This window comes from Grampus griseus (assembly GCF_964374135.1).
Source record: "Grampus griseus genome assembly, chromosome: 2".
In the NCBI taxonomy this organism is placed as follows: Eukaryota; Metazoa; Chordata; class Mammalia; order Artiodactyla; family Delphinidae; genus Grampus; species Grampus griseus.
Genome location: NC_139018.1, coordinates 151,979,572 through 151,997,950, shown reverse-complemented (window position 1 = coordinate 151,997,950; position 18,379 = coordinate 151,979,572). Strand labels below are relative to the sequence as shown.

At 48.5% G+C, this 18,379-nt stretch overlaps 1 protein-coding gene across 6 annotated transcripts in view; it reads right to left on the bottom strand.

Moving 5' to 3' along the window:
- Window positions 1–10,899: 10,899 nt before the first annotated feature.
- The window catches only part of PFKFB3 (6-phosphofructo-2-kinase/fructose-2,6-biphosphatase 3), an 85,262-nt gene continuing 77,782 nt past the window's right edge, over window positions 10,900–18,379 (bottom strand). For 2 of the 6 annotated variants that reach the window (XM_082647641.1, XM_082647637.1), the window contains exon 15: window positions 10,900–13,476. In XM_082647641.1, coding sequence (XP_082503767.1) covers window positions 13,426–13,476 — 51 coding nt within the window. In that variant the 3' untranslated portion in view covers window positions 10,900–13,425. Of the gene's footprint in view, window positions 13,477–14,854; window positions 17,009–18,379 lie in introns of all 6 variants that reach the window. The other 4 variants (XR_014296311.1, XM_082647639.1, XM_082647640.1 and 1 more) reach the window with 4 other exon arrangements.

The following is an 18,379-nucleotide window of genomic DNA, read 5'->3' as shown; positions in this document are numbered from 1 at the left end:
AAAGCCAAACTCTACAGACACTTTCAAAGTTCAGTTTTATAATAAAAATTGTTTGGATAATTAGACCTTGACACTCCCGAAGATAAAATAAACATGTAATCTTCTATTTTATTTTGCTCAGTAAAATTGTTCAGAACATCAAAAGTAGTAAAGACAATGTAAAATTTAACATTTTGATATTGATGTTGGACCTTGTTTAACTTAACATTTTAGAGAGTAACTGCCTCTGACATCAACTCAAGGAACACTTTTTTGCCGCTAATGTAATCAGTTTTGTAATGACATCAGCAAAGGTATGTTTATTATTTTTTTAACAAAACACACAGAAACATGTAAAAGTTTTTAACTTTTTCTTTGGAAATAATTTCAAAATACAGAAAAGTTGTAAGAATAAGCATGGAACCAAAAAAAAAAAAAACTATACACCTTTTACCTAGGTCTACCTATTGTTAACATTTTATCCCATTTGCTTTATCATCCTTCCTCTCTCCCTCTCTCTCTCTCCCTCTCCCCACCCCCAAGGTCAATTTTCACTCAGCCACTTTTTGCGTAAGTTGTACGTTTGGAGACATCACAGCCCTGTAACCAGCAGTGTAAGAGATGACATAGAAGTTTTATCTGTGGGGATTTTTTGCAATGTTTTCTACAAATTGTATTAGCCCTAGAAAACATTCCAGTTACATTTTAAAGAATATTTATGACAACCTACATGGCTGCTCTGTTTAAAGGTATTTTTCTCTCCAGCTGGAGAATAATGTTGAGAATAACTGAAAATAATCACTTATGTTTAAATTTTTTTTTTAATTTTAAGCATTCAGTATTTCTTACTGATATTCTTTGCTTTTTCTCAAGCAACTCTCTTTCAGAAGGGTTGTATCCTTGGACACTACTGGAGAAATGGAAGAGGCCAAGACATTGAAACAAAATTATTATTTCTTCCATTTCCTTTTATCATATACCATTCAGAATAATGTAACAAAATGATTCTCCCTTTAAAGAAATATCTATAAGGCAGGGAAAGGCAGGACGTTCCAGGGTTCAGGGTACCTTGATTAATATCTGACGGAGTCATTTTTTTGTTTCATGCCCTAGAATTTTTTTATACACTAGGGCAATGCAGCTAGGGGAGATTTGAAATGGACAAGAAGCACATTCTCAGACACATTATTTTGCAAAAGAATACAATTTAAGGAATTTAAGGTCTGGGACTGCTCGAAACTATTGCTGTTCTCCTTAACACCTTAGAAGGTCTTCCTTTAAACACCCAGGGGAAACCTCAACCAGTTTAAAGGCCACTGTCCTGAACAAGTCATGGTCATCTGGGCAAAGAAGAGGTTAAACTGGAGAAAGGAGGTAAACTGAACCCAGCTTCTTGGAGATGAGATTAAGGAGATAACCCACCCCCATCCCCATTCGACATGATCAAGAGTCAAGATTCAAAGGATGGCCAATAGACACATGAAAAGATGCACAACATCACAAATTATCAGAGAAATGCAAATCAAAACTACAATGTGGTATCACTTCACATCAGTCAGAATGACCATCATTAAAAAGTCTACAAATGACAAATGCTAGAGAGGGTGTGGAGAAAAGGGAACCCTCCTACACTGTTGGTGCAAATGTAAATTGGTGCAGCCACTATGGAGAACAGTATGGAGGTTCCTTTAAAAACTTAAAATAGGGCTTCCCTGGTGGCGCAGTGTTTGAGAGTCCGCCTGCTGATGCAAGGGACACGGGTTTGTGCCCTGGTCCGGGAAGATCCCACATGCTGTGGAGCGGCTGGGCCCGTGAGCCGTGGCCGCTGAGCCTGCACGTCCAGAGCCTATGCTCCACAACGGGAGAGGCCACAACAGTGAGAGGTCCTCATACCGCAAAAAAAAAAAAAAAAAACCTTAAAATAGAGTTACCATATGATCCAGCAAGCCCACTCCTGGGCATATATCTGAAGAAAACTTTAATTCAAAAAGATACATGCACCCAATGTTCATAGCAGCACTATTTACAATAGCCAAGACATGGAAGCAAACTAAATGCCCATCAACAGATGAGTAGATAAAGAAGATGTGGTACACACACACACACACACACACACACACACACACACACACATATGTATGGAATATTACTCAGCCATAAAAAAGAATGAAATAATGCCATTTGCAGCAACATGGATGGACCTAGAGATTATCATACTAAGTGAAGTAAGTCAGACAGAGAAAGACAAATATCATATGATATCACTTATATACAGAATCTAAAATACGATACAAACGAACTTATTTACAAAACAGAAATAGACTCGCAGACATAGAAAACAAATTTATGGTTACCAAAGGGGAAAGGGGGTGGGGGAGGAGGGATAAATTAGGAGTTTGGGATTAGCAGATACAGACTACTGTACATAAAGTAGATAAACAAGCTCCTACTGTATAGCAAAGGAACATTGCTCCTACTGTAGAGGAAAGGAATATACAGGGAACTATATTCAATATCTTGTAATAAACCACAATGGAAAAGACTATATATATATATATATATATATATATATGAATATATATATATATATGAATCATTTTGCTGTACACCAGAAACTAACAAAACACTGTAAATCAACTATACTTCAATAAAAATTTTTTTAAAAATAGTTGAGATTCAGAGAGAAATGCAGAGTTGGGTGAGTGTCATTTTGTCCATTGGTCACCACTGCAGCATCTGATAAATATCGTATGATCAGAATGGCAGCCAAGAATGTGATTTGTGATTAATCATGTGAAAAACAATTTGGTTAATAAAAGATAGAAATGTCTGAAGTAACCTGAAACAGAAGGACGAGAGTTCTCAAATGGTAGCCCTTCTTTCACTCATTCACCATCAGCGTATTTGCTCTGAGATTGGTTATTATTTATCATGTATTTATCATGTATGTGTGTATATATATATATGTTTGTATATGTGTATATATATATATATACATATGTATATGTATACCCACTGGTTCTGGTCCTCTGGAGAACCTTGATCAATTAATACAATCCTTAATATTATATATGCTCAGAGAACCCCATACTTAAACTTCATGTTTTCATACAGCTATATAATGGTATAATGAAAGAGAGATAGAGAGCTATAGACAGATAGATAGATAGATAGATAGGTAGATAGATAGATAGATAATAAGGGACTGGCTCACACAATTAAGGAGGCTGACAAGTCCCAAGACCTGCAGGTTGAGTCACCAAGCTGGAGACCCGAGAGAACCAGCAATGTAGTTCCCATCCAAAAGCCGGCAGCCTGGAGACCCAGGAAGAACCGACATTTCAGGCCGAGTCCAAAGGCAGGGGAAGACCCATATCCCACCTCAAACGCCGTCAGGCAGGAAAATTCCCCTTGCTCAGGGGACGTCAGTCTTTTGCTCTATTCAGGCCTTCAACTGATTGGATGAGGCCCGCCCACATGAGGGAGAGCAATCTGCTTTACTCAGTCTACTGATTTAAATGTGACTCTCATCTAAGAACTCCCTCACAGAAACACCCAGAATAACATTTGATCTGGGCACCCTGTGGCCCAATCAAATTAACATATAAAATTAACCATCACAAGGATGAAGGAAGACAGTCCAGAAGACTGACACCTAAAATTGAGTCTTAAGGGATTCGTGAGACTTGGCTAAATTTGGGGGTAAAGATTTGTGATCCAGGCAGAGAGAGAAGAATGTGGAGAGGGTCAAGAATAGAAAACATGGCTCACTCTGAAAATCACAGAGGATCAGACAGTGGGAGCTGGGGTAACCAGGCCTGGAGGTCATTAGGGGAGGTGTTGGAAGGTAAGCAGAAGGGTCCCTGGCTTGGGGGCTTTGCCTGCCACACTAACGTCCTGTCCTTTTTTGTGGGAAATGAATGGGTGGTCCCTGAAAGGTTTTATGCATAGGAATTATCAGATTTCCCTTAAAAACCTTTAAATTATAAAACAATACTTACAGACATTTCCTCAAAAATGAATGAAGTGAGCTTATCACTTTAAGGAAAACAACTGACAGTATTTGTTGGCCATTTTAAGTTTTCAACTAAAAATTAGAACTGTAGAAAACTTGAATCCATCACTATAAGGTTAATTGCTTTCCAATACTTTAAGAAGATGATATCAGAGGGAGATGAATCAACATGATTGTTTTTAAATATTGTGTTATGAAATGTGTCAATACTGGAAGATCTTCATAACTCAGTGAATCAATATTTTCCAAATGACCAGTGTTGGATGTTATATAATCACGTGTGGGTTTAAAAAAATCAATCCAAAGAGCAAGATCAACCGAATGGATTTTTGTTTTTTTTTTTTGTTTTTTTGCGGTACGCGGGCCTCTCACTGTTGTGGCCTCTCCCGTTGTGGAGCACAGGCTCCGGACGCGCAGGCTCAGTGGCCATGGCTCATGGGCCCAGCCGCTCCGCGGCACGTGGGATCTTTCCGGACCGGGGCATGAGCCCGTGTCCCCTGCATCGGCAGGCGGACTCTCAACCACTGCGCCACCAGGGAAGCCCAATCAAATGGATTTTAATGTAACAAAGTACAAAAAGTTCACTGACATGGTTTCAGGTTTGGCACTGCAACTAACATTTAAGAAACTATAATTTGTCCAGTTTGGGTGTAGGATCAAAGGAGAATACTCACAATTACCTGAAAAGGCTATTAACACATTCCTCCCATTTTCAACTACATTTCTGTGTGAGGCTAGATTTTCTGCACATACTTCAACTCAAGCAACATATCACAATAGATTGAACACAGAATCAGATACGAGAATATGCCATTAAAGAGATTTCTAAAAAATATAAATGCCATTCTTCTCCCTAAAAATTTCTATTTTGAAAATTGTAGTTATTTTGCATTAAATATAGGTTAGTTATAACATGTGACGTGTTTATTATTTTTAAATAAATTATTAAAATATAGTTAAAATTTTTTTCCATTTTCATTTCAAATACACTAAATATGAATAGATATAACTCACATGAACAAGGGCTCTTTGGAGTCTTTAATAATTTTTAAGACTGTAAAGGCGCTTTCAGATCAAAAATTTGGAGAACTGTTGCATTAACACATTGCGTTAACTGTTCTAAATTCAAAACGTTCCAATAGTAGCTGAGTTTCATGTTTAACAGGGAGATACGGTAGGAAAGAAATCCCTGGGGGTGCGTAGGGCCTGAGTTAATCATTAAAGGAGGCTTCCCTTTCTTGGGTGCCCTGGAGGTGTTTCCACCCTGGGTGCAATGCACTGTCGTGAGTGCTTTTGGGGTGCGGAGGGCTTTGCCTTTCTCTGTCTTGTTTGCAAAGTAGAGAAAGACTATTTGTGAATCTAAGCAAACTTCTCAGGCTATCTGGAAAGGGCAAATGTGGAAGTTGAGGATCTGGAAACCTATTTGCCTAAAACGTAACCTTAACCTATGCAGGTGAACTCCTGAGAAAGCCTTCATGTACCCCAGGAATTGGGTACTCCAAAAGATGGTCTTGAGGCCCAGTTTAAAACAGGTGGGAAGGGGAAAACACAGAATCTTAGAGACTGGGCATCCTGAATCACGACCCCTTAAAGAAATCCTATTTTCTTAACGTATTTTTGGACACAGACAGTCCTCTCCATAGCCCCAGGGACACAAAAGCCCGTTTGCTAATTAACATGGGATTCATCTGACAGCGCCTGGCTCAGCCCTGACACCTGGAGCTGACCACCAGTTAGGTCTGGGCGGCAACAGGCAGTCTCCGTAAATTCTCCCAGCCTCGTATCCTCACCTGTAAAGTGGGGTTCACAGCATCGACTTTGCATTTAAAGGACCCGGCACCCGTGACTAGATTAATAACAGCCATTCCAGTGCTTACTCTATGCCAGAACTGTCCAGGGCTCTTCATGTATAAGATTTAGTCCTCACAAAAAGCCTGAAAATTCATTACAGTATTGCTGCACTTCTAAGGAGACTTTTGGTCTACCTTTAACACATCCAAAATTGAATTTTGTCTTGCATTGGTTGTGCGTGTGGTTAGTTCTCTTTTGTAGGAAAAGTTAATAAATTGATGGTGTATTCTACGGAAAATATGGTATGAGTTCCCCCATTTTACGGATGGAGAACAAGTTAAAAATATAAAGTAATTTGTCCAGGTCCACACATCAAGAACGTGGGAGGACAGAAGTGAACCCAGGACTATCTTTCTCCAAAGCCTGAGGTCATCTTATTGATTCACTGCACTGGGCTGGTAGTCTCCCCTCTCCCCTTGATTCTGCCACAAGGCACAGACTTCTGAAAATAAACTGAGCCCACCCAGGCCTCGAGTGCCCCCTCTACCCCTCTGTTCACCAAATGTAGGTGTCAGAATATCCAGGTGAGACATCTTTTGCGCAGTTAACCCGACGTCAGAGGCAGAGTTGCTCTGATGCCTGCAGCTGAAGTTTAGGCCTCAAGGAACTGAAAATGGACGGCTTGCACCCCCGGTGTAGAGCACTTATTGACAATGCAACGTTATGAAATATCTTATACATGGGGGACACGTCCGCACACTGCCCACCCTCATCCCCACCACCATCAGGTTCTAACAGTCCCCCAAGCCAGCCTGTCCCTGGGCTTCCTTTCACCCTAGAGGTTGAATCTTGTGTGGTTAATGCGTGAAAAAAATGAGGCTTCTTCCATGGACGTCCACACCATTAAATACATGCAAAGACATCTCTCAGGGAGTGTGCGGAGGGCCCCCTTCAGTCCTAAGTGGCTGAAGTACTCTGTTTTGTGCTTCTGCTATCTTTTTCTTTTTTACTTTTTTTGTGTGATATAGTTGATGTACAATATTATATAAGTTACAGGTGTGTATCATAGTGATTCACAATTTTTAAAGGTTATACTCCATTTATAGTTATTATAAAATATTGTCTATATTCCCTGTGTTGTCTAATACATATAATACATATACATACAATACATATATAATACATATAATACAATATATTGTCTATATTCCCTGTGTTGTATAACACATCCTTGTAGCTTATTTATTTTATACATAAGAGTTTGTACCTCTTAATCCCCCATGCTTCTGTTGTCTTCATGGGAGTTCCCTCTGAACATGATCTTAGTAGTATGTCAGAATCTGTGGGTCGAAACCAGTGCCTAAGCCATTAACGCACTGGCTGAAGACTTGACCCAAACCACTCACACTGTGTCAAAAAAATGTGAGCTCCAACTGAATCTGTTAAAACAGCCATTAGAACTTAACTCCAGGGACTTCTCTGGTGGCACAGTGGTTAAAAATCCACCTGCCAATGCAGAGGACACGGGTTCGAGCCCTGGTCCAGGAAGATCCCACATGTCGCAGAGCAACTATGCCCGGGCAGCACAACTACTGAGCCAGTGCTCTGGAGCCCACGAATCACAACTACTGAGCCTGCATGCTGCAACTACTGAAGCCCGCATGCCTAGAGCCCGCGCTCCGCAACAAGAGAAGCCACTGCAATGAGAAGCCCGCGCACTGCAACGAAGAGTAGCCCGTGCTCGCCGCAACTAGAGAAAGCCTGCACGCAGCAACGAAGACTCAATGCAGCCAAACATAAATAAATTTATTTAAAAAAAAAGAACTTTTAACTCCAGCAAACGTCAGTTTTCACATCTTTAAATGGAAAGGATTAAATAAAAGCCTTTGTCCAAGGATCTAGAAGAGTCTCCACGTTTTTCTTACTGCTCTGGATGTGTTTCCAATTTACATTTTAGAAAAATTTGGGGATTTGTTGCAAATATCTGTTAGCCTGTTGTTTTCCTTTTACTCATGTTCAAGGTTTTCTATGACATTGAACTTAAAATGTTCACAGGGTGTGAAATCTCAGTATTTCCTTTGTAGTTAATCTTATTGCTTCTAAGCCTGGTCTTCGTCCAACCAAAAATTAGATATTCACCAACATTTCCTTCTCCTTTGTTAATACCTTGATTTTTTTGTTTTGTTTTGTTTTTGTTTGTTTGTTTTTGCGGTACGCGGGCCTCTCACTGTTGTGGCCTCTCCCGTTGCAGAGCACGGGCTCCAGACGCGCAGGCTCAGCAGCCATGGCTCACGGGGCCCAGCTGCTCTGCGGCATGTGGGATCTTCCCGGACCGGGGCACGAACCCGTGTCCCCTGCATCGGCAGGCGGACTCTCAACCACTGCGCCACCAGGGAAGCCCTAGCTTGATTTTTTTAAAAACACTTAGATGGACGGTGCAACACATGATCTGATTAGCTTTTTCTTCCCAAATAGTTGGCCAATTCTCCCGCTACAGTTTATTAAGTAATTCCAAGTTAAGAGACTCTCAACTGTGCTGGTGGGAAAAGTGGAGAGTGAGCCGAGGGCAAAGTGAGATGAGAATCAATCTGGTTGGAGGCTCCTGCCGGCCGCACGGGCCTGCAGGTGTGAGCACCTGGCATGAAGAGTGCAGGCACAGCCCGCCCTCGAGAGGGACGCCACCAGCTCTGTTCACTCAGGTCACTTTGCTGCAGCAACTCTTCTCTAAGCACGCATGCCCACTCCCCACCCCACGAGGCATCCCCTCTCTATGCAACCCTGTGATCTGTTGCCTCTAAAAGGTGCTAGTCAATTTCTTGGGAGGAAAGATTAGCAAGGAGGATTCTGGATATTACCTGGGGAGTCCAGAATCTGGACCAGGGCGCCCACCTTCTCCTGAAGGGCCACTGCTGACTTCCCTGAAGACCCTGACCGTCTGACCACCAGCTGGGCACCCCAGGGAGCAAGGCGGGAAGACGGCCCATGCCTCCCAGCCCAGCGGGCAGGCAGCTTGAAACTGACCTGACCTCTCACCTGTTCCACTGCTAACTCCCATTAACTTGGAGAGACCAGAAATAGGAGGAGGGGAAATTTTACAACGGTTAAAGCCACAAACCTTAGTGTCCCAGGCACTTGGATTTGAATCCTTGAAATTCACCTGCTAAGCAGCCTTGCGGAAGTTCTTTACCTCTGGCGAGTGTCAGATTCTCCATCTGCAAAACGGCAGACAGGAACTGCCTCACCCCTCAGGCCGCGTAAGGATCTCCTTAAGACCATTAAGTCTTAGGCGTTGCAGCTGTTCCTGTTTGACAGAATGACTTTATCTGCACTGGGGAATCCCTCACTTGGTTTTCCCGTACAAAGAGCCACAGTCTGGCTCTAGACCGTCCCTAACGAGTGTCCTTCCAGCATTCACCTTCCTGCAGCTCTCTGTACCCCTTCACCCACCATGCGTCCACCTGGTGACTCATTCTTCAGTATTTTTTCAATAACCATCACTGTCGCACAGATGACTCTCAGCTTGCCCAAAAGGCCACAGAACTGTCATGGATTCCCATCTCCCAACAGGCCTGGGACTTTAAACTATGTACATATCCTGTTAGGGCAGCCTTCCAATGAAGTGGAAGGCGAAAGCTGCCTCTCTAAGCCCTGAACCCAATGCATAATGAGCACTGTGCCCCGTCATGCCGGTGACAGGTGGCAACCTCCGAAGTCATTTCACAGTGGAGGTGCCAAACTGCTGAGTCCTACTCTCTTCACAAGGTAGGGCTGGAAAGCGTATGGGATGCAGAAGGACTAATTTGGGAGTGAGGGCTATTTCTGGAGCGTAGCAGTGGGGCTGTGGACAAAAGAAAAAGAAAATCAGACACGGTGAGAACCCTGCGGGTCACAAAGGCCATGCCCGATGGGGGTGCTCAGTGCTGCCTTATAACCACACGCATGTCCTCACCCAGCCCCGTACTCACCTGAGGAAGTCCCCTCATCGCAGAGACGAAGATGCTGAAGCAAAATGACAGGCTTGAGTTGTGGCAAAGTGGTCCTGGAAGTTGGATTGAGTCTCTTCCCATTGGAACCTTGAAAGGGGCTACAAGGGGGTGGGAGGAAGGGCAGGGAAGTGAAAGGGACCAAGAACCTAAGATGAAATGCCTTCCTGTGATTCTATCCAGGGCCCCAACACCATCTGCAGGGCTTGTATGAGAACAGCTGCTGACTGGGACTTCCCTGGTGGTCCAGTGGTTAAGAATCCGCCTTCCAATGCAGGGGATGTGGGTTCGATCCCTGGTCGGGGAACTAAGATCCCTCATGCTGCGGGGCAACTAAGCCTGAGCGCTGTACAGCCCGCGCCACACCTAGAGAGCCCACGTGCCGCGACTACTGAGCCCTCGTGCTCTGGAGCTGGCATGCCACAAGAGAGAAGCCCACGTGCCGCAACTAAGACCAGATACAGCCAAATAAATCAATAAATAAATCAATAAAAAAGAACAGCTGCTGACTGGAGGGGCTGGGGGAAGGGATGGATGGCATTCTGAATGCCGTGATGGTAGATACCTATCAGTACGTGTTTGTCAAAACGCACAGGACCACACAACAGAGTGAGCGCTAGTGGAAACCATAGATTCTAGGTAATAATAACGCATCAATATTGGCTCATCAGTTGTAACAAATGCACCACAAATGCAAGATGCTAATAACAGGGGAGACATATACCTGGACCTGGGGGTATCCAAGAACTCTCTGTACTACCTGCTCTTCTCTGGAAACCTAACACTGCTCTAAAACTAAAGGCTATTCTTTTTTTTTTTAAAGGTGACACAACATTGTTTCGCAAATGCAGACATTAGGCAATCAGAATCTACATGTCCCCTTTTGTTTTTTCTCCTTGGCCACGCTGCGCGGCCTGCAGGATCTTAGCTCCCCAACCAGGGCTCGAACCCAGGGCCCTTGCAGTAGAAGCGCAGAGTCCTAACCAACGGACCGCCAGGGAATTCCCTGCAAGTCCTGTTTGAAGGAAGGCGATGGGGCTGAGTGGTAGAAACTTGGTGTACTGACCCCAAGTGTGATGAAAGACTCTTCCTCCCCGCCCCCCAAAAAGGACCAGAGACGCACTTCATCCGTGTATTTCAACCAGGTATTTTATTGTTCTGGCAACTGCAAAATATACAAATTTCCGACAGGCATCCCCTGTTTGAAAGCTGGCACAGCCTCATCCCGGGTAATTAATTCAGACAAATGTATACAGAACACAGAGAAATCAGAAATCACACGTAAAAGGCCCCCAAGCCAACCAACTAACAAGACCCCATCTATACAGCTTTCCGTCTTCAGGATCCCTTATACTTATTAAATAAATAAATAGCACATCTGCTATCAAAATAATAAAAAAATAAATTTCAAGTATTAGAAACGAAAACGTCATTGGCGTGGTTCCAACAGTCTTTCTTCCCCCCTCCCCCAAACGAAGAGCTTTGCCCACAGTCTCAGGACAGAAGAAGGAGAGGGGTGAGCCCGCCCCCAAAACAAACATGCAAAGTTAAAAATATTGGTCCCAGATGTTTTCCGGGGGGTGAGGGAGTGAGAGTCAATGGTCGGCGTTGCAGAAGCCCTGAGACTGTGGCTCAGACACATCCTTGTCCACCGCCTCCCTCCTCAGATGTCAGGCCCCTGGTCTCCAGTCTCCCAGCCTCCGCCCTCTCCCCATCTCCCCTCCCCGCCCGTACTGATGTTCTCTCTCCCCACTGAGGCTCCTGAAAACCAAGGTCCCGGGTTAGGCCAAGCGCATCTTTTGTGGATGCACTGATTTCGGGCAGTCAGAGGCAAGGGGGGACACACCTTCATGAAGACCCCACTCAGACCAGCCAGAAGAGTCAAAATTCAGGGTCAGCTCCGACAACCAGAGAAGGAACCACAAGGTGGACATAAGAGAGCCATTCTCAAGAGCAGAGCCGCAGGTCCCTCCATCTAAAAACACAAACCTACACACACACACACACACACACACACACACACACACACGTCTGACAAGACAGCGCGAAAGAGAGAAAGTAACCAGTCTTGCACAGGAATGTACAGAGAGACATTGTCTTGGGAAGATGGCCAGTTAAGGGAAGGGAGGATTTGAATGGTTTTGTGTGAAACCCACAAACCTGGTTGTAGGGTGTCTGAATCGTGTGCCCATTTCTCCCAACCAGAGGAACGTGAATTTTTCTACAAGCTCCTCTCAAACAAAAACCCCAAAACAGCTCCTGTCCCCACTCCCAGCTCCAGCTGTCTAGACGCCCCTGCCTCTACCCCCAGTGACTACTGCACAAGCTAAGAGGGGTAAGGATGTGGGACCCCAAAGCAGAAGGCAAGAAGGGAAGGGAAGGTGACCTTTGGCACCGGCTTTCAGAAATCCTGAAAAGGGTCATTTGGACAAACTCTACCGCTGAGTCCAAATCCATCCTCCTGGGCCTCGACACCCCCCCTCCCCCAGTCCTCGGAGGCCTCAGAGGAAAACCCGCAGGCGGAAACTACAGGTGTTTAGAACCACGTGTCCACAAGCCCTGCCTTGAACCACGCCCCCAAAATGCCACAGGTGCCACGAAGGCAAACGAGGACATTCTCTCCTCCAGAATCGCCCAAGGCACCCAGCTCCACGCTGGGCACACAGCAGACGCTTGACACAAGGGAACCGAGCTGAATCCTGCCAGGAGACAGTGGAGAGCGAGGCTCTCGGAGGAAGTGGCCGCGAGCGAGGCCTGGCTTGGGCCACTGTCCCCACCAGGGAAACACAGGACGTGATGAAGGCCCCAAAAGAGGAGGCCAGGCCCTTGTTCCCCGGCCGTTTTACGGGGTGAGGGGTCCCTCCCCTCCCCACAGGCTGCCCAACTCCCACATCCTTTCAGAGCTCCAACCCCAAGGGCGCAAAATGCAAACATCTAAGTTCCTGAAGGTGTGACTTTCAGGTCACACTCTCTGCCATAAAAAAAGTGCACGAGCCAGCAGCCCTGGGAGAGCCGTGTCCCAGGCGCCTCGAATCCAGGCAGGAGCCTTCCCTGGAAGGCGAGGCCCCGGTGATCTTTCGGCAATGTATTTCCTCCTGCCTCCGCAGCTAGACGGTCCCACACCATCTTCAGAGACAGGACACACACCCGGGAGGATACGCGACACGCGGAGGGTCACTGCCTGGCTGACCAGCAGGTCCAGCTCCAGGCTCTCCCGGCCGACCCCAACCTAGCACGGGCCAAGGGCTCCCTGCCGGAGGCAACGTCCAGGCCGAGAGGCACCAAGAGCCTTCTGAAAGTCTTCAGTGTCCCTTAACCTTCAGCAGCTGAGATCCAGGCCCCATTTAAGGTTAGGACTCGGGGCAGTGTCATCTCCCCAGCACGGAAGGTCCAGAGACGAGATGAACAAGCCCACGGGGAGGCGCCGCCGTCCCGCCTCCACTGCACATCGTCCTTCCCGGGCCTCAAGGGGTCCGCGGGGCGCGTGGCCCGAAGGCCAGGGGAGCACAGGCAGGCGGGGGCCCGGTCCTCCTGGAGCAGCAGCCCCTCCTCCATGCCGCCCTCCGGGAGATGTCCTCGGGATCGCTGGCCTTGGGCAGACAGAAGGGCAGGAGCAAAGCTGCGGGAGCGAAAGGGCGGGGCGCCGGCGGGGCTGCGTCAGTGCGTCCTGGAGGCCTCCGCGCCGCTCGGGGAGCCTTTCATGTTCTGCTTTCGGGAGAAAAGACGGGGAAGCCGGTTACCATTCCTGTTGACTAGGGTTCTAAAGCAAAGACGAAAGCCATGCAGTTGAGACGTGCCCCCCTCTCCCCAACAAAGAACACGGCCCTGAAGAGCATCATTACCAAACAGTGGCCCAGGAACGTGGTGGAGGCTAAGCCCGGGGGTCCCAGGGGAGAAGGGCCGGGAGGGCCCCTGACGTCCGCCTGAAGGAGGCAGGGAGGCAGGGAGGGGAGGGCAGGCAGCTCCTGTGGGTCACAGCTGTCCTGGGAAGCACGGGTGCCAGCACCTAGCCCCCCCCCCCCCGCCCCGCCCCCGGCTCACGACGCTTTAGAGCCCAAGGCTTCCCGGCTTCGCTGTCAGGCAGAGGAAGGAGTGGGGGTGGGGTTAAATCTGGAGAAGCATCAGGACTCTCCTCCCAGCAGGGTATACAACAGACCTAGGGACCTGGATTCCAGGAACACAGCTCGGATGCTGGAACTCAAGCAAGGGAGCCGGGCAGGGAAGGCATGTGTCAGTAAAGCTCTCACCCCGTTCTAATAAAAGCAATCCTGCCCAGAAGCCCCACCCCAAAGATGCTGGCCAGTACCCAAACCCCCTTAAAAAATAGTTTTCAATCAGCTGGGAACAGACGGTGGCTGCCACCACACAGCAGCAGTCTCTTGACCTACCCTCCCTACTAAGCCACACTGCAGGATAGGGAAGCAGAATCTTTAAAAGTGTTCTCTTGCATCCTGAGTGTCTCCACCAAGACTGTCTCAAAGGGGCAGCAGGGAGAGTGGAACCCAGGCAGACAGAAATGTAAGCATCACCAAGGCCCACTCCCCTCCCGCGTGAACCGGGGGGCTGAGGTGGAGAATCTCTACAGAGGACCATCGCAGGGCTGGCAGCACGGAAGCCAGTGCCTGATCTGACCCTGCTCTCAGCCGGACTCAGGAGCCCAGGTGACCGACCCTCCGACCACGAGTGCATCAGACAGCCCCTGTGAGCGGCTTGTCTCCTGGGGAGACCCCCAGTCTCGCAGCCAGAGAGGACCCAGTCAACTTGTGGGGTCAGAGATGGAGGTGCTGGCTCCCACCCACCCTGGGACACCTCATGCCCAAGGTTGGAGCACCCACGAATGATGGCAATGCAATGATGACACGGGGGACCACAGGCACAGGCCACGTCATTCGCTCATGGTGCCCCTGGCTCTGGACACATGGAGGATCTCAAGACAATGGGGCACACAAGTTCTGGGGCACAGGGTGTATGAGTCACAGACTTCACAATGGCCAGTCTTCACGCAGACTGAGACGCCCCAAGGGCTGAGATGCCATGACCCAGAGAGACGTGGAGGGGACAGGAGGGCATGCACGGAGCCATTTACCTTTCCAAGGTTAGTAAGGAGAAAACTTTGAGAAAATATGACAGACAGTTCGTCTTTCAAGCATAGTGGGGGGGGGAGGAAGAAACATGTTGGGAAAGAAAAACAAGACAAAACATCTTTAGTAGGATTCTCTTCTTAGCGTGCATTTGAAATTTAAAAGTCAAGGATGCATCGTGAGGGTCAGATGGTCCGTTGGTCCCGAGCCCTAGTGCAGCCCGTGGAGAGTGGACTGCAGGGCGGGCGCTGAGTCCCACCTGGCTGTCGTGCCTGTTTTACCAGAGCACTACCATCACCGGCATCCTCGGGCCACAACCCTAAGACCCCAGGGGCACCCCACTCCCTAGTCCCTAGGCGCTCCTGCTGCCCACGAGGAGAAATCCCCCTGGCCTGTGCAGGAGGGAACACAGACCAGAGAGCCCTGGATGTAACCACCAAAGCACAGGGCATCACACCTCCCACGGGAACAGCTACTGTGCACCAGGCCCTGACCACACGTCAGGTATCTTGCTAAGTGCTACATCCATATTCTCATCATCAAAACACCTGGACGCTGGGTCACCTGAGCGGATGCAGGCGTGATGGGTCCGGAGAACACATTTTTGCTGAACTGAAGGGATTTTGGCTACAGGCATCATGAGCCTTAGAGATGGCCAAGTTCAACCTTAGAGGGTTGGGGGATGTGCCTGAATGGCCCCCTCCCAGCAAGAAGATTTCTCTCCTGGCAGCATCAGGCCATGGGTCAGAAGGAACAGGATACACACAGATGCAAAACCATAAGGTTCCAAACCCAAAGGCTAGTTTTCACACAAGGAGAACTCGATCCCAGGGCGTCCTGGGTGCAACGCCTGGTGTCAAGGCGGTAACGGACGTGGGACTGTTACTCTTAAAGACTGAATGTAACGGGCAGGCCCACCATTAAATAAACACATCTCGGCCACGGGAAGCAGCTGCAGGGGAGAGGCTGCAAGAAACAGAAAGGAAATTGAACAGCTCGGGGCCACGCCCCACAGGCTGCAAATGTCAGGTGCCCAGGATAGGCAGGTGAATGGGACCCTCGGTGTTCTGGAAACCAGCAGAGAGAAAACAGCCAGCCTTTGGGACTGGGAGACCCATTCGAGGGCTGGTTCTGCTACGAACCAGCTGGGTGACCGTGGGTGAGAGACTCACCCTCATCTGGGCAACAGGGACAGGAACTGCCTTGCGACCTCCTGGGGTTATATTTTAAGGACCAAAGACTCGGGATGTGTACAAGCCGTGAAGTGATGAAATACATTTCTCAACAGGTGGTACCACCTAGTCCAAGCATGATGCCCAACAGCTCCTATTTTCCAAGAATAAGCCACGTTTCTGCGTGAATTAGTCCAGGTAGCCTAACCAGCGAAAGGGACGCGGGGTGGGTGTGACTCGTGGCGCTGGGGATGATATTTCAGGGTGTCTCTTATTAAAACTCTGCAACATAAAGGCCTCAGTTCCTTCTGGGGCTGGGGGCCACCGGAGCAGAGGAAGCGCTGGATTATCCAGCAGCTGCTAACACTGAACTCTCTGCAGAGAAAAAGCTGCACCCCATCCTGAACGCGACCGTAAATGTCGAGCAGGTTGTGATACAGGACAACCCGATGCAGAATGATGGCTCCCAAACAGACCTCTCCAGAGCCTGGGGGTCCCGGAGCCCCTGAAGGTGGGGGTCCTTGCCAGGACAGGAGGGAGACGCTCGGGTCCTCCACTCTTTGTTTTGCAGGTTAGGCTCTGGGTAAACTCTCCAGGGCTCTCCCGGGAGAGGCCCAGAACTTAAAAGACAACGTCAGTAGGCACAAACCCAGCTCCCGCCAAAATCTGACTCTAAGAGGGAAAAAGTAGATAGACATCCAGCCACCAAGCACTGCAAATACTAACAATCGCCCCGGCCCCGCGGTGGCTGCGGCAGCAGGAGGAGACACCAAAAACCCGCCGACTTCCTGTATCCTTTTCTGAAAATCCATGAATCCCTTATTCTTCCTCCCGTCCCATCTTCCTCCTTCAGATGTCACAGAAACTGGCATTACCCTCAACACTTTTAACAGGTAGGAGGCCAAACTGGCAAGCAAGGAGAAAGAGATGCAAAAAGCAAAAGTATTCAGAGAAAAATACTTACAAACAGGCTTTCCCTAGCAAAGGCTGCAGAGAGAAAAGGTGGGAGAGAGAGTCAGTTGAGGGACAGGGTGAGGGCCCAGGTCATCGGGTACCAGGCAGCCTCCGCAGGGACAGAGCCCTGGACCCTCCCGGCCTGGCCAGCCAGTGGCCCTGCACACTGCCCAACCCCCGCCCGGCCGGTCCCCACGGCATCTGTGACTGCGGCCTCTAACCTTCCAACTATGACCCCACCGTTTACACCAGCGCAGGATATCACTGACACACCACTTCAGTTCTCAGTTTTCATGAAAAGCACCTCTGACGTTAGACCTGAAAGGAGCACTAATTAGACATCTCCCAGTCAGTCTACCTCCCTCATTTTAAAAAACAGGGAGACTGAAGGCCCGGGGAGGTGACGGAACCTGACAATAAAAGCCCAGAGCCGGCGCCAGGAGCAGACACCACCATGTCAGAGTCTCAGCACGATCACCCCATTGATCAGCCCTTGGCAGTAGCTGCTGCTCCCCCATTCCACAGATGCGAAAACTGAGGCCTGAAGAGGTACGATGGCCTGCTGGGGCTGCACAGCACCCCCCCACCCCAACACAACACGTTTTCAGACAACACACGGTTTAAATGCGTTTTGGGGGAAACGCAGGAAGAGCTTGTGGGCCTTCAGCACCCAGCTCATTAACAAATCCAATTCGAACCTGAGCCTGTGATTTCTGTGTCAGAGGCCAGGCGTGGCGGGTTGGAGGTGGGGGAGACCACTGGGTGGGACCCAAATTTGTGCCCAGGGATTTCTACGTCTCACATCCTGGCCAGGATTCTCGGGTGTTGTTGAGGAAAAGGGTGGTTTTCTGAAAAAAAATCTTAATGCCCAGTAGCCAGTATCTTTTAGCCTTTCACCATCACAGCGAATGAAATAACCTAAGAATGAAATCTAATTGGTTTTCTGCTTTGGGGTTTTTTACTACGTTATAGGAGAAAGTGGCTAATTCCAGGTCCTCCGGCCCGGGTTCCAGCCCAGCCATGCTGGCTCCGTACACGCTCCCAGGGCCCCATCTGACAAGAGCTTTTCTCTAACGGGGAACGATGGCAAGGGAGCAAGTGAGGAAGAATACTCAGCGTGGGGACAGAAAAGACGTCCCCGGGACACACAGAAGCCAACAGCCCAGAGCTGGATGGAGACTCCTGAACTGGGGGTTGCCTTCAACTTTTAGAAGAAACTGTTCACCAATGTGAATGGATCGCGGACACTCGGCCACTTCTTTGCTCTGCCTGGTTCTGCCCGGGCAACACCACCTCCCCAGAACGGGCGTGTGCACACACAGCCAAGGTCTCAAGGACGGATCCGGGGGTCCCACACTCAGAGCGGCATCCATGTCCTCTCCCCGCACACCCCCAAGCGGGCCT